Source organism: Strix uralensis, chromosome 9 (genome assembly GCF_047716275.1).
Source record: "Strix uralensis isolate ZFMK-TIS-50842 chromosome 9, bStrUra1, whole genome shotgun sequence".
Taxonomy (NCBI): domain Eukaryota; kingdom Metazoa; phylum Chordata; class Aves; order Strigiformes; family Strigidae; genus Strix; species Strix uralensis.
The window spans coordinates 28,197,221-28,213,198 of NC_133980.1; the positions used below are offsets into that span (position 1 = coordinate 28,197,221).

Genomic DNA, 15,978 nt, shown 5'->3' on the forward strand with positions numbered 1-15,978 from the left:
AGAGAGGTTGTAGAGTCTTCATCCTTGGAGATATTCAAAAGCTGTCTGGACATGGTTCTGGACAACTGGCTCTAGGTGGCCCTGTTTGAGCAGAGGGATTGGACAAGAGGACATTCAGAGGTCCCTTCCAGCCTCAAAAATTCTGTGGTTCTGTCCCCCTGGGATGTGTTACTGCCTTTGGCTCCCTATCCCTGGGGCACAGCTGCTCCTTGCCAGTAGATAATTAACAGGATGTGTTGAACATGGCTAATATGAAAGTTGGCTGTTACCTTGAGCATACTAAGTAGGAGCAAGGAAGAAACATCTTGGTGCCTGGTTTTAGTGTAATTGCTCCTGGAATACTGTTCCCACTTTGGCTATGCGTGCTTTATGGAGTGTTGAAAAATTAGGGGAAGTTCAGAGTCATGAAAATGACCAGAATGTGGAAGATTGTGCTCTGCAGTAAAAGTATCAAAGCACTTTATTTATTCTGCAAAAAGTATGGATTAACTTTAGTATTGTCTGTAACCAGCTACAAAAACACTCAAACCTGGGGGTAGAGGCTGGGGCAATTTCAGACAAGAATTCAGAAAGCTGTCTGGAGATGAGATACAAATACTTAATCCAATAGATGGGAGATACAGCCCAGCCAGTTCAGTCTGGAAATAAGATACAGATTACACTTCATCTAGAAACTTTGAAATGGAGATTGCATTTGTCCTTAGAATTCCCTCTAGCTCAGTTACAGTGCCAAAATAAGCAGATCAGATCTAAACAGCCCTTCTGGCTAAACTGTCATTGAGATTGGGACTTTGCAAATATATTATTCTGGCATGATTTATCAGTATATAGCAAAGAATGCCCATTCTAGACACCTGATCATTTCTACAAGACTTCAACACAATCTCTTCCTGCCAAAGCCTGCGTTGCAGCACTGACCTGTCTGGGGTTACATGTGTTCAAAGTACTGTGGTCTTTAAGTCGCATGATAATCTTGGCAGTAATTCATGCCTCTTTACCTGAATGCTGTAACAGCCATGGATCCTCCTCACAAGGTTTGTGGATCAATGTTTAAAAACCATTTTCATTAAAAAATATGGCATGGTAGCTAATGAAAAGGAGGGAACTTCCAAAAAAAAAAAAAGTGTTTCTATGGCCTGAAATGAGCTTTCAGAGAGCTCATATTGCAGAGTACAAGAGGCCTGAGAAGTACTTAGGAAGGAGCAGTGTTGATTTGGTGAGCTTCCTCTGAAACTGAATGGATGTTTTCCAAGTGCTCCATTACTTGTCTAACCATTTTTTGAGTGCTACTATCAACAGGCAGAGCTGAAAGATATTTTTTTTAAATCTCAGCAGTGCATCAAATGTTTTATTTAAATTGCTCTTATAAAAAATTAATGAAGGCATTATCTTGCTGGGCTACAAAATGGCAGGAGTGGATCCCAGTGAGATGAAATCTTCTTAAAATACAGCTGTCAAAACATTTTTGTATTAATATATCCCTGAGTGACTCTGTGCACATGCACTTGCAGTACAGAACTAGACCAGGAGGAGGAGAATTTAATGCAAACCTGCTTATAACATGGAACAAAGCTAGGACTCGACACAGCAGTATTTAAAAGGGAACAGACTCCTTATGGTCCACAGATGAAGCTGTCTCTGAAGTGAGGGGAAGTTATTCTTCCAAAGAAAGAGGTGGCATCAGGTAACAATCTACTGGCATGTGACTTGCTGCTGTACTTTAACTCCAGCTGGCAACTAAGCCCCACACAGCCATGTGCTTGCTCCCCCTTCAGTGGGATGGGGGAGAGAATCGGAAAGGTAGAATTGGGTTGAGATAAAGACAGTTTAATAGGTAAAGCAAAAGCCATGCACGCAAGCAAAGCAAAATAAGGAATTTATTCCCCGCTTCCCATGGGCAGGCAGGGGCTCAGCCATCTCCAGGACAGCAGGATCCATCATGTGTAACAGTGACATGGGAAGACAAACACCATCGCTCCGATGTCCCCCCCCCTTCCTTCCTCTTCCCCAGCTTTCTATGCTGAGCGTGATGCCATAGGGTCTGGGATATCCCTGGGGTCAGTTGGGGTCAGCTGTCCTGCCTGTGCCCCCTCCCAGCTCCTTGTGCATCCTCAGCCTGCTTGCTGGTGGGGTGGGGTGAGGAGCAGAAAAGCCTTGGCTCTGTGTAAGCACTGCTCAGCAATAAGGAAAACATCCCTGAATATTCAACACTGTCTTCAGCACAAATCCAAAACATAGCCTCAGACTAGCTGCTATGAATAAAATTAACTATCCCAGCCAAAACCAGCACACCTGCCATCTGAATTTCTGAGCTTACCAATGCAGTGACAACTCCCCTCCTTGCATGTGACCTATGGGTGTGGAGTATCTTTGCCTGTGATGGATACCAGTGATTTTGGTGAGTGACTGCTAGGGAACCCCACTTCAGCCTTGTACCATGAGTAAAGCCTGATTACACTCATCCCACTCCCCTTCAGCTCTGCTGTTAGCTGCACAGTCAGCAACCACAACAGCTTTTTTTGTTCCCTTACCTATCACAGCTGCTTTGTGGATGGGCTGAGGGGAAGCACTCTTCCATGAAGCTCCACTGGGTGTTGTCCACTTCTGCACTGCTCTCTCTGCAAAGAAAGCATACTGCAGTGCTTGGGCCTGGCCTGAAGTCAGCAGGACATTAAACAGCTCTCGCTCCCTCCGGACTCCATCTGCAAAAGGCTGCTCTGTGGCGGCTTTGACTGCCTGGAAGCACAGCTCTGGAGCCAGGCACCCGTGGGCCTGTTTCTTCACCTTTACAAGAGCCTCGCTGAGGAATGCTTCCATGTCGGGCAGTTTTGGAACTGGCTTCAGGCTGAGCCTGCGGGGTCCCAACGGCTGGCCTGGAGGTAGAAAAATGGAGTTACAGAACAAAGCATCCACATCTGGAAGACTACAGATCTTCACCCCTTTCTACACAGACTGGGAACACAGTCTACGTCTTTTCCTCATAAGCTCACTGTGTTAGGACTTGCATGGCACAGTGATCTTGGTCTAGAACTAAAGTGTTTGACATTTCTCTTTAGCTTTCTTTTTTTGCTCTGACAATTGCAATTTTCCAAGTCCCTTCTCAGACTTTAAAAAAGCAAGGTTTCAATTTCAAGGTAGTAATTCTCTCCCTCCTTTTCTCAGCTACACAGAGCTCCTTGATTTCTCCAGTTTTCTTACTCCCCATTCCAGCTGCCACATTCATATGGCTGCTTCTATAAGCTTCAGTACTAAAGTTGTCCTCCAGTATTGTTTAGTACTCAGTGCCCAATCAACTTTGCTAGCCAGATGCATTTCAACCAGGGTCCTGACCCAGGCATTTATAAGACAGACTGGGAAATATACCCTGACTTCCAATCTTCCCTGACAGCAGGAGTCCCTCTATTCACTTTGAGACTAACCAGGAGCTCACACAGCATAAGTTGGGGAGCAAATGAATAACAAGGGAGAGTTCATGCTTCTGTGTCAGCAAGGGGTGAATCAAGCAGCCACACAAATACATGAGGCTCATTACAGACAGAGGTTGCTATGGTGATACCTAGAAAGGATTTTAATTGAGAGAAGTTAGTTACATTTCAGATGCCAAAATCCTCTCTGTCCTCTTCAGAAGTACAAACCTTGGTGTCTGCTAGGAGGTCTCTGATCTGTCCATACTCAGGCTGTTCCTATGCTCTGAATGGCAGTTTGCCTCAGTAAAGATCGTGGAGGAACAAGATCAGAAATTCAGGGTGTATCCCCTTAATATTCCAACATTTTCAGAAAGACCCTTTTGTCATCATAGCCACATCCAGATTATTAACTGTGTAGCCAAGTTACTGTAGTGACTGCTGCAGTGCTGTTCCCAGAAGCACCCAGGACGGCCACCAAAGCATGATGGTGGGTGGGCCCCCTCTAATGAAAACCTTATGCTGAGAAGCTCTCTGGTATCTCACTGCCCTAGCTTCTCTTACATGAGCTCTGCCACAGGAGCACACTTCCTTCAAAGGTGGCATATGGCATCCAGCTCTCCTTTTTCTTCCTGTTGTCTGAGTTAGGAAAGTGGCAGTGCATCAGCAGAAGACTCAGGAGCAGGAAATCCTACACAGGATGCTGAAGAGCAGGAATAACGGTAGCACTGCAATCACAGTTGCCCAAAGAACATGTCCTGATTGTAGATCTTCTTTCAAGACCAAGCAATGTTTAGGAGAAACAGAAAGATCAGTTTCCAGGATGATTTAAGATACTGATTTCCTGAAATAATGGTCTTCAGAGCTCAGGCTTTTTAATTAAGCCTTTTAGAGAACACAAAAAGATGAATGTTCACTGTGTAAGTAGCTTCCCTCGTAATCAGAGTTCATAAAAATAATGTTTTCACATTGACAGTGAATATAGTTTGCATCTGTCAGTATCACAGGATTTAGTCAGGATAATGTTCCTTTATTTTTGACTCCTTTGTTTCTCCCCTAAATGTATGTTTTTAACCCAAAAATGCTTTTTACCCACAGTCCTTTATTTAGGATTTAAATAGTGCGTTTCATTTCATCACAAGAGGAAACCTCAGATTTGTGCCAGAAAGCAGACCTGATGGCTGGAAGGCCACTTAAGACTGGGCAGATCAAGGGATTCATATGACATCTCTGATGGGGAAAGGACTGGTAAAAAAGAAATATTACTGGGAGCCTTTAAGCTTGGTCTTCAGATAGCAAACAGTACTTGTAAGCACAAATACTGCTGGGGGATGTGAGACAGTTCCTCAGAGTAAAAAAAGAAAAATGACTCTCCTCAGTGTCCTGTAATAAAACTCTTATTTAGCTGTAAGCTAAATAGGTTTTGCTAAGTATTTCTACAGCATTTCCATGCAGTGTCTTTGCTTCTGCAATGCTAATAAGAATCAAGGGCATATTTATGAGCAGGAAAAAATGATCTGAATCCAAACCTGGGAAGAAGAGATCAGTGTGGGGCACCTGCAGCTCGATTTCTGAAATCAAAGCAGCAGGAACACAATGAACAGTATCAGACATCAGTGTGGCAGGGAAAAGTGTCATCCATACACAGGAGCTAGCATTGTTTTACTAGGGTTTCTAGTCTGGGTGGCACAAAGGACAGATCAAGTCTATAAAACTTCTATCAGCAAAAGCAACATAGAATCACAGAATACCAGGTTGGAAGTGGCCTTGAGGATCATCTGGTCCAACCTTTCTGGCAAAAGCACAGTATAGCAAGATAGCCCAGCACTCTGTGCAGCTGAATCTTAAAAGTGCCCAGTGCTGGGGAATCCACCGCTTCCCTGGGGAGATTATTCCAGTGGCTGATTGCTCTCATTGTGAAAAATTTTCTTCTTGCGTCCAATCGGAATCTCCCCAGGAGTAACTTGCACCCATTACTCCTTGTCTTATCCACGTGACTCCTTGTAAAAACAGAGTCTCCATCTTCTTTGTAGCCACCCTTTGAAGTGGAATGTGGTGATAAGGTCTCCCCTAAGCCTTCTCTTCTCAAGGCTGAACAAACTCAATTCTCCCACATGGCAGGCTGCCCAGGCCTTTGATCATCTTTGTGGCCCTTCTCTGGGCCCTCTCCAGCCTGTCCACACCTTTTTTGTATAGCGTGTATAACCTGTAAGCACGCAGTACCAAATGCAAGAGGCAGGGCTAGCCTAATGGTTTTCCTGGTGCAGGGAACTACTTGTGAATTTCTGAGAAACAAAGCTGAAACTGGACCCCTGCTCCTCTTGAAGCAGTCTCAGGCCTGCCAGGGACAAGTCCAGGTTATGTCAGACCTTTCACAAACTCTGGTTGTGTCAAAGGCGCTAGATCTTCTGCCTAAAGAAGGTGGCAGCCAGAATCATGAGACCTGGAGAGAGATTAAAATGTCTTTATATTGCACATCTTCCCAGAGGTGATGCCCTTGCAAGTGTAACTGAAAGCCTTTCTCCAACAGTCTTCATGTGAAGCATGAAATTACCTAACAGCAGTATCTGTTATTCCTTTGGGTTTTATGAGACTCAGAAGAAACACGTACTTCCTCAAGTTACTCCTAGTGGCTTACAGTCAGAAGCTCATAACCATCTTTCCACCCAGAGTTTAATACCTGTGGGGCCTGAGCTAGTCTAAATTGAATGGATTTTCCTTGGCTCTTTGGTGCAAGCCACTGATACTTTTGTGCTCTGAGAAGATGATAAAGGTCAATCAGCAGATGTGGTCAAAAAGCAAGCCATGATTATATATGAAAGGAGAGCCTCAAAGAGGCCTGCTGTGCAGAGGATCAGCAGCCATTTTCTCCTCCAGCTGAGGAAGACTACAGCAGGCCAGCAAGAGGTGGGCAGTACAAGCTGCAAGCTACTGCCTGCCACAAGCAACTACAGCAATTTTTCAATTTTGTGATGCCATCAGGTGGACAAATGATGTAATGCAGCTTTCAATTAGCGCAGTGGTTATCGAGCACATTTAATGAAAGAACATTCTCTACGTTTTCAACGATTTAGCTCCTGTCTATTCCTTCTAAAAAATGCCTTCAAAAGTGAAGATATTTTCTTTTGCCTGAAGAAGTCCGTTTGCTTGAAGGTCAGAAACATATGCTCGCTTCCTATCTGCAATATATAATTACTGTTTTTCAATGAAAAATTTAACTTAGAATCAATAATTGCCTCCATGTATTCCTACAACCACTTATTCAGAACTGTTTCAGAACTCCTTTTGAAGGTGTTCCTCATTAGGAACATAAAAATGGATGGATGGAGACGCTTTCCCAACATACCATAAAGGTAGCTCTGTCAACTGCATATGAAAACAATAATCGAGGACCCTTGCTTCAGTAAGGCCAGTCATTTGAGACCAATCCCTTGCCATGAGATACTGCAGCTCCAGCACTGAGAAAACTTTATAAAAAAATAATTTCTGAATTGATTCTTTGAGACTTATCTTGCAGTGCATCCTTCCCAAGAATAGAAATTCCGTCAGTGACAAAACTAATTATTTAACCAAACTGTTCTGTAAGAAGCCAGCAGTTGTTAGCCTCATGTTTAAAAAAAAAAAAAATCTCCTCAGAAACAAAGACAGTGGACTTCTGTGATGGCATTTTTTTGTGCAACTCTATCTCTGGTTTTATTAAGATTATCTGAAAAATGTTCACTGAAAACAGAACTCAATGTGAACAAAAACTAGACCAGCTATGCAAGACTGTCATCTCTTCTGCAGCCCTGAGTTAGTGCTTGATGTAGAGAAATAAAAACACTGGTTTGTTTTTGTATGGCAGAACTACATTAACTTGAGGCAAAGGCCAAAGACAGGAATGACTCAAAAGGAACATAGGGACTCTGGGTACACCATTCTTTCAAATTATCAGGTAACCTGAGGCTAAATGGTCCATCAAAACTTTTCATGGTCTTCTGCAAGGTCTAATGAAAAATTTTCCAAGCAGGAAAGAGATAAAGATTAGCTGACTTGCCAATGTTTTCACTGTTAAAGCACATGCTGTAAATACCAGTAAAGCTGTTGGAAAGAGTCTGAAAGCATTTTTAAAGTCCTGTTGAAGTTGGTACATAGTGTGATATGAAACACCTTCAATCACATTACTCATTTTTACCGGGGTAACTCAAACCAGAAATAAACAGACAGAAAATCTACCACTAATAATGAGTAAGACTGGGACAGGTTACATGCTGAACATCCAGCCAGGATCCTTGTATGCTTATATAATTCTCAAAAAAAATTTTCTTGGTAGTGACAATTTTCAGTGAAGATGAAGTTACAGAAGAGGAATTTGCCAGTAGTGATAGTGGACATAAATTCCTGAAAGCAAGTACACTGAGAATAGTGGGATCAATGATTCATTTTTGAGGTTCTCCTCTAAGATCAAGCTCACTTTCACAACTGTCAACTACTGCACAATGTCTGTCACAGAAGAAATAAGCGTACAAATATCTAAATTTCACCCAATTTCACATAGCATTTATTGAAATCCAAAACGCTTGCTGGTTTGCCAGTTCTAGCAATGTATCTATTACTCATTCCATGATACACTGCTGCTGCCATCAGTACTGGCATAGATCTTATGCAGGGCATCATTCAGAAACCCAGAGGGTACATCAAAGGGAACACTGTTTGTTGGGTTAATTTGCCTAGAGGAGTAGTAATATTTCACTGCTCTCCCAACAGATGGAGAAACAAGAGTTCTCATTCAAAACAGACAAAACCAGTGAATGGAAGTATCTTTGTTTTTCTTAGAAGCAATAGTGAAGTACATCACCCATCTCCTTCTAAAGAATTGTATTTAAATAGTCTGATTACATATAGGCAAAGAAAAGAGGACTGCTTATGTCAACAATTCTGCACTAAAAATGAAGCCCCAAAATACCATAGGAAGAACACAGTGAGAAGGAAGGGCGTCTCTTACAGAAAACCTAACCGAAGAATACTCTTCTGCACCTCTCAAGTTGGATAGAAGTATACAAGACACTGATCTTTAAGAATAGCCCATTCACTGAACTACCTTAAAAATATGGTGCACTGTCATCTAGGACAAAGCTTAGGCTGCTTCAACTTCTAGCACAGGTGAAGTGCTCCTACAGAGAAAAAAGGGCCTTGTTGATAGTGAAGAGAACTGCAGGAGCAAGAGCAAGAGCAGCATGCCAGCTTGGAAAAGCATTGCCTATGAAGGCCATGTGATCAAAGCAGAAAGGGTTTTTTGCTTCCTTGCATGCATCTCGTTGTGATGCAGATGAAATCCTGATGGAAGTCAATGGTCTGTTTCCAAGGGTACAAGGAGGTTAGTAGTGGAAAAATATCCTGTTTTCTCTCCAGGTGGTGCTCCTCATTCTGCACAAGGAATGTTCCTCTTTCTGTGTTAACTCCAGTGAATTTGATTTTGTTATTCCTAGGGTAGGGAAAAAAATATCTCTACATCCCTCCCATCTCCACAGGCTATTTTCTCACATAGCAGCTAAAGGATTAGGGACAGAGTCACTTACAGACTTGTATCATTTACAGATCATTAAGTTGGGCTGAGGGTTTACCAGCCCCTTCACTAGAGGGAGAAAGTTATTTCTGATCAGCTGTTATTGATGGTGCAACCAGAATACATGCAATACCAGCTGTGATCCAAAACTATATATGGAAAGTGAACATATACCCCAAAATCACTGGAGTGCAGCAGCCCAGAGGAACATGTGAGTTTGGATATACAAATATGAAGCAGGAGGACTTGATATGTATCTATTCTCCAAATCCTCACTTGAATTTCTGCATCTCTCCAGCATCTGAATTTTTCACTTCAGACAACAGAAAACAAATTCTGCAATTATTTCTGTCTTATATGGATGCCAAAACTCAATGAATGGAGCATATAAATTTGCGCAAACTAGTGGGCTTTGTTCTGGCTCTCTCCAGCCTTGAAACATCACCAGTTCTTTCTTGGCATTGCTACAATTCTTTCCTCACCAATCACTTTGTTTGCCAGGCGAATTGCTGCCTCAACTGTGTTTTCTTCCACAACTTCATCGACCAAGCCCAGCTTCAGTGCTTCAATTGCTGGAATGTGTCTTCCTGTAATAAAAAGAGAAATAAGGTGACTATAGTGGGGCATGATGGGCAATTTCATTCTTCTCCATCTGATCAAATCACTTGTGTGTAGCTGGCTTCAAATACGAGACATGCTTATTACCATAAAATGCATTACTAACTACATGCCTCAGAAGCACGTGCATTACTAACTACATGCTTCAGAAGCACGTATGTCCCTTTCTAGTCCATTATTAGTGAAAGCAAGCTGAATTTCAACCCAAGCAGCTACATAGGTAAAAGAAATTCATGGGTTTTAGGCCAAGCTGGTGGTATGACTCAATGACATATTCTTATACACAGAGCAAGGCCAAGGCACAGTACTTTACCTGTAGTGATCATATCCAGAGCAGCTGGTACCCCAACCAGTCTGGGTAGTCGTTGAGTGCCTTCAGCACCTGGAAGTAGCCCAATGGTGACCTCTGGTAAACCCATCTGTGCCTAAAATTAAGTCAAATTCAACAACAAATCTGATTAGAAAGAATGTTAATTACAAACCGACCAGAATAGAGGAAAGACAAGCAGACCTGATTCACACATTGCTCCTCTAGGAAGCCTCAGAACTTCTACATAGAAACTTCATCCTTGCTTTTTGTTACATAAGACATTTAAGACAAAAGCCCACTCAACTATTTCAAGAACTTGTGTACAAACGTGCAGGAAAAAAATCACTTTTCGGTGGATGTATGGGTGCTAGCACAGCACTGGAGGAGAGCTGTGGGGCCAACAGCATACCCCAGCTTGACATGTGTAAACTAATGCTTTCAAGCAGTTGTTACCAAATGCTGGAGGGTGCTCTGACTTAACTGTTAACCTACTCATTCTAATTCTTGGAAGTATAGTAAAGGAAAACTGGTACAGAACTCTTCCCTAATCTTTCTTCAAATGTTTCCTTCATATGGCTCTTGGTGCACTTGACACTTAGTAGGGTTATAGCAGAGAAGCCAGGGGCAGCAGGAAGGGGGGGTCTTGTCTTCTCTTAAAAATCTATCCAGATTTTATTGCCTCATTTAAAAAAATAGTTTGCACATTTCCCATTGAGCTCTTGAGAGATTTGGAGTCACTTTAAGACCGCTACTTATGGCACCCACCTTAAGTGGCATATAGGGAGATGCAGAATACCTCTTTATGCTGTTACAGCAACCCACACTGTCATGGAGAAACAGTGATTCACACTGCAAAAGTGAGAGGATGGCCCTATCAGTGAAGATAAGGAGAGCAGGTACTGCTAAAAGGTAGTTGAGCATTCCTGAATTTTGAAGGAGGGGATTCAAGAAAAAAATATGGATGACTCCTTAAAAGACTCTTGAAGCTGTCTTTTGGTCAGAGTGCTCCCCGAGGACCCAGAGCTCATGGGGAATCAAACCATAAAAGCTCCATGCTAGCTGAGTTTCAACTACCTATTGAAACTAGGCCACCAGCAGAAAGAAATGCAAAATTCACAGGGCTGGGGAAAAAAAAAAAAACATAAGTAAGAGAAAGTCACGCTGCATGAGCCAGTAAGATACAGCCATCTACATCATAATATAGATAATGACTGCTGAGACCTAGAGCAAATTAACACTCGGTTACTGAAGTTTCTATGCAGACATCTTATTCTACTAGTTACAAATCAATTTTATATTTAGAAATGACTTGAAATTAGTTATTTAGTAAGACTTATGAAAGCATGTCAAAGGTGGTGTTGTAGGTGAAGACTGTGCACACAGACTTGTCTCCTGTAGCTATAAAGCCCCCCTCCTCTGGGCAGATGATCCCAGGAAAGGCGTGCTGTTCCACCGCGCTTCAGGAGCAGTCGCCTGCCCTGCCCATGGCCATATATACATGGCTCCTGATGCCTTCACCAGCCTCTCTAGCTCGCAGCGTGTGTTACCTTCACATGTGCAATCCGATAGTGACAGCCAAGTGCCACCTCCAGGCCTCCTCCCAAGGCAACGCCTTCAATGGCAGCCACCACAGGTTTCTCGCTCCTTTCTATGAGAGAGACGATGGGGCCCAAGGCAATACCACGTCTCTTCGGAGAAGAAAATCCTTTAATGTCAGCTCCTGTGTTAGCACAAAGAAATTAAGAGGAATTAGTGGGCAAGGCAGTGGTGGAACGATCCTTCCCTCTGTGCCACTGAACATATCTGCTCACAGATGATCCAGTCCTTACAGAGCATGCTGCTGGCGAGAGAGTGGTTAACAGGAATCGACCCCTTTTGGGACCACCTTCAAGAAACCCTGGCTCCTTGAGCCTATTCAGAGAGCTCAGGGGAAGGTTAAGTACAAAAATGCATAGTAACTGTAATGTTCATGCAGTTACTACAAAAATTTGCAGACATCCTTGGTGTAATAAAAAAAAAAAAAAAGTTGAGTCTGGAATAGTTAAGTACAAGCAATGTAGAGCTCACAGAAGTCCCCTAGCTTCCCAGGTTTCTACAACTGAAGAAGATCTGTTATTCACCACTGCCCCACACCGGGTATGTTCCATACAGGGACCAGCTGATGGTCCAGAGATTTTATACAAAGCAAGCTATGGAGAGTAAGGAGGCATGGGGGCATTATGGAGGTGAGCAGCTGTCCCTCATTTCTGCATGAACATACCAGCTTATTTCTGGCCTAGATGGTCCAGCTTGTCATGTGCCCCATGTCAACTGTGGCACAGCAGAATAGAAAAAGCCCGCTGTCTTCTGGCCACTTCCAGCCAAATCAAGACTTTTATCAGCAGTGTTACAGGCAGAGAATCTTCAGACATGGTGGGTAGAGAAAGTTCCCTCTTTTTCTGGGCTGTGTTTGATGAAAAATGTCTTACCTGCACTGAATTTCCCATTTTCTCCACAAATCATAACAGCTTTCACTGAAGGATCCGCATCTGCTCTCTTCAGTCCATCCTCTAATGCCTGGAGAACTGTCAAACTGAAATAAATTAGAGATTCAGTGAGTAACAATCAACTGCATTATCCTTCCAAGAGGTCAATGTTATAACCACTAAGTGACCCAGTGAAAATGAGCAGTATGTCCAAGCAGATCTCCCCCCTAGCCTGTCTTCTGCCACAGCCTCTCTGGGTGAATCCTTCTGTTTGTCCCCCTCTTACTTCAAGGGCAAGCGCCAAAATTCGACAAGCTTACAACCGTTGACCTGTCACTCACTTCCTGGAGAGTTGTTTTCTGGCTATGACATTGCTGTTTCCAAAGCAGGCAGCACAGGGAAATGTTCTTTTGAAAATGTCTTTATGAATTAAACATTCAGATTTTCAGGAAAACAGTTTAGCATAATTTAAAAGTAATTAATGCTAAACCACTGACAGTCTAAGAACTTTTTAGAAGGGAAAGGAGCTCCAGGGATAAAAAGGTATCTTTCAAACACCTGACACAGAGCTGGTGCTGTGCTGAGGATTATAATGTTTTCACCTTGTGAAGATCTGCATATAGGTCCAGACTTAAACTTGTGTGGGATCCTGTCAAAGTGAATTTGGGCCTAAAACACTACATAGCATGTCTTCTTTTGTCTCATCTGAACATATTTCCACAGACACAAGCAGTAAATGTGGCTGGCAAAGAATTAACAAAGAAATTAAAAATGGAACAGTAAAAGTATAAATAGTATTTTTACAAATCAGATATTTAAAAAATATGACTGTATACCCACTTTGCATGTGAAGCTTAGAAGCTAATTTATATATATGTGTATGTGTATGGATTGACACGGAGAGTACAATCTGTTTGAGAAGTGATGATAAAGAAGATGGTAGGTAAAAAAAGCATTAACACCTAACACTTTATTAATATAAATATTAACACAAATTGTGTGTATATAATTTAGATACTAAAATATATTCACACACACACACTTGTAAGTATGTAAGTGTGTATATATAGTTTGTGAGAGACTTTGCTGTGTGCATGTGTGTATACATACTACATATGTAGATATGCCTCCAATTCAGAAAATCTGAGCCACAAGCAGTTGGAGGCTGGAGAAATACTCGAAGAAGGATCACACATGCTCACCCAGTCCTTTACAAATATGGCTTCTGTTCCTAGACCTTCTCCAAACCATAAGCCCAGCTTCACATGTAAGCTAGATGGCTGATAAAAAGGGAGCAGAGCTCTGTTGATGCCCGGTGGAAAAGAGTGTGATTTCAAAAGAACTGATAGAAAGACCTGATGCATACTCAGTTTGCGCATGTTTTTCAATATATTTGAGGGTGTTTCATCCGAAAAGGAAGCTTGTCATAAAGTATATGAAAAATATATCACTGTACTCATGTGTAATGCTTCTAGGTGTGTCCCGGGTGGGTGATCACAGATTTATATAAGGCAACAGCTTGCAGCATTAAACCTGGGGAGCCCGAGAAGTTTCCTGCAAGCCAGCTGTGTGAAGTCCTGCCAGCCAACCTCTGCATATTCCTCCTTCAAAATCAAAAATTAAGAGAAGCTATTAGCAAAGTTTGTTAATCAGGGCTGTTGGCTGAGGGGAGCTGTCTAGGGAGCTCTCCAGGATCAGCTGCTGCCATGGTACACAAAAGGATCAGCGGGAGCCCTGAGACCTGACAAGCCAAGACTGAAAGAAGTGTTATTTTTGGAGAGAGAACAGCCGGTTATGTACCAATTGTCTCATCCAGACATCAAAGGCAACTCTGAAGTCTGACTTTAGTAATGGTTCTGAAAGCTGAAACTTAAAATGAGAATAATTTGGCCATGACAAAGAAAAACTATTAGGTGACTTGGTAAAGGTCCTTCCAGCACATATAGTTCCATGTAGCAGAATATGAAAGTCTTTACAATTTTAATAAATGGTTTCATATTCTGTGGGAAAAAATACATATTAAAAATTTGGTTTTTATCTCACTCCCTTTGGAATATCAAGTGCTGTGGCTGCTGCTATTTGAGGAGGACCCACAGGCTGCACCTGATTCTCGCTGCTCTTAGAGGTCTGGTTTTGCATCAGTGGAGAGCCAGGCCACAGAAATACCAAATTAGCCTAGCAGATGAAAGATTAAAGGGAAAATCATTAAGAAATGTCATCACACTTTACAAAGAGGCGGGAAAAATATGTACCAGGATTCCAAACAAATGTTAAACTACTGATTTGAAAAAATTGTATAGAAAAATGCCACAATTCTCTCAGGAACAGACAAGAAGCAATCAAACCATTTCTGTGTCTGTTGCAGGCATGTGATCAGCAGATGCAAAATGCCCACGTAAAAGGTTTGTCTGCGTTAGATGGAAAGGTTCAGGATTTTATGTAGGAAATTAGTTACAAGTCCTTAGCACTTACAACAACATACTCCTACCAGAAGAAAAATTAGTCATCAAGGCTGCCACAAAATAACAGTTCAATACCTACGTGACCTGTATTAACCCAACAGAACTACTTTTGCCAGAGAATAACTTCACCTTGTACTTGCATAAATATGTCTTCTCTCTCCATACAACTTTTTCCCAGTGGGAATTTTTTTGTGGGACAAAAAGGAAGAAATATCAGACTTTTTGCAGTTTCTTGTTCTCCTAAGATGGAGCAATATGTTTGCCTCAGGATATGTTACAGTCCAACACACAGGCTGCGTTGCTTTGTAACTCACGTATTATAACTGGTACTAAAAGATGTAATTTTCGATGAAAGCATCGTAGTAAAACGTATGACAGTAAAACTACAAAAATACTCAAGAATACAACTTCAAACAGCTAGAGCATTAAAGAACAAAAAGTCACTATAATTTGCATAAGTATTTCATTACTGTGACAGTGTCATTCATTTAACAGTAACAGTGCAAAAATTCACTCCATGCATTCCAAACAATGCTTCATCCCACGCTATGTAGTCGGTTCCACCATATATACTATTTTGAGTGCAAGAAAAGTGATTCTGCCAAGATGATTGAGCATTAAGGGTTTTAGAAACACACCACAGGTGCTGTTAAAGAACATGTGCACACCAGGGTAAGAGAATGTTCTTGCAGGTGACCACACGAGGTTATTTTTGTTTTGCATAAAACTCATTGCAGTGATGATGGGCTGGATTTGTAACAAGGTTTTATTATTTACCTTAATAATTTCAGATTTTAGCTAGGGTTTGTGAACTTCTTTCATTTAAAAAACCCCAAAAAAGTAATTTAGGGGAATCCTGAAAATTTACTTCATCACCTTTAAAGAAGTAAGACTCGATTCCAACAATAGAAAATGCCATTTATGGAAAATACGCAGGTCTGGTCCTTTCCCCTTGCACTTCCCCCGACACCCACAATCACTGCATTGGGGATCTTGCTATGTACGTCCACACACATTCTTTTCAGCATCCCTTATACAACTGCTGTCTGTGAATTCGCCTAATCCCTTTCTAATTCTGCTGATCCATCTGCCTCCGCAGGCTCCTGTGGCAGCAAGCTCTGTAACAATCTCCTACTCGTTTAATTAAATGCCCCTAGTTCAACTGTTGCAGGAT

General features: G+C 42.0%; 1 protein-coding gene across 2 annotated transcripts in view; it reads right to left on the reverse strand.

The window, feature by feature from the left end:
- The window catches only part of EHHADH (enoyl-CoA hydratase and 3-hydroxyacyl CoA dehydrogenase), a 28,138-nt gene that overhangs the window by 7,683 nt on the left and 4,477 nt on the right, over positions 1-15,978 (reverse strand). For both annotated transcript variants that reach the window (XM_074877952.1, XM_074877953.1), the window contains exons 2-6: positions 12,346-12,449; positions 11,425-11,597; positions 9,881-9,992; positions 9,432-9,536; positions 2,532-2,873 (exon numbers count right to left, since the gene is read on the reverse strand). In XM_074877952.1, the coding sequence (XP_074734053.1) occupies positions 2,532-2,873; positions 9,432-9,536; positions 9,881-9,992; positions 11,425-11,597; positions 12,346-12,449 (836 nt within the window). The remainder of the gene's footprint in view (positions 1-2,531; positions 2,874-9,431; positions 9,537-9,880; positions 9,993-11,424; positions 11,598-12,345; positions 12,450-15,978) is intronic.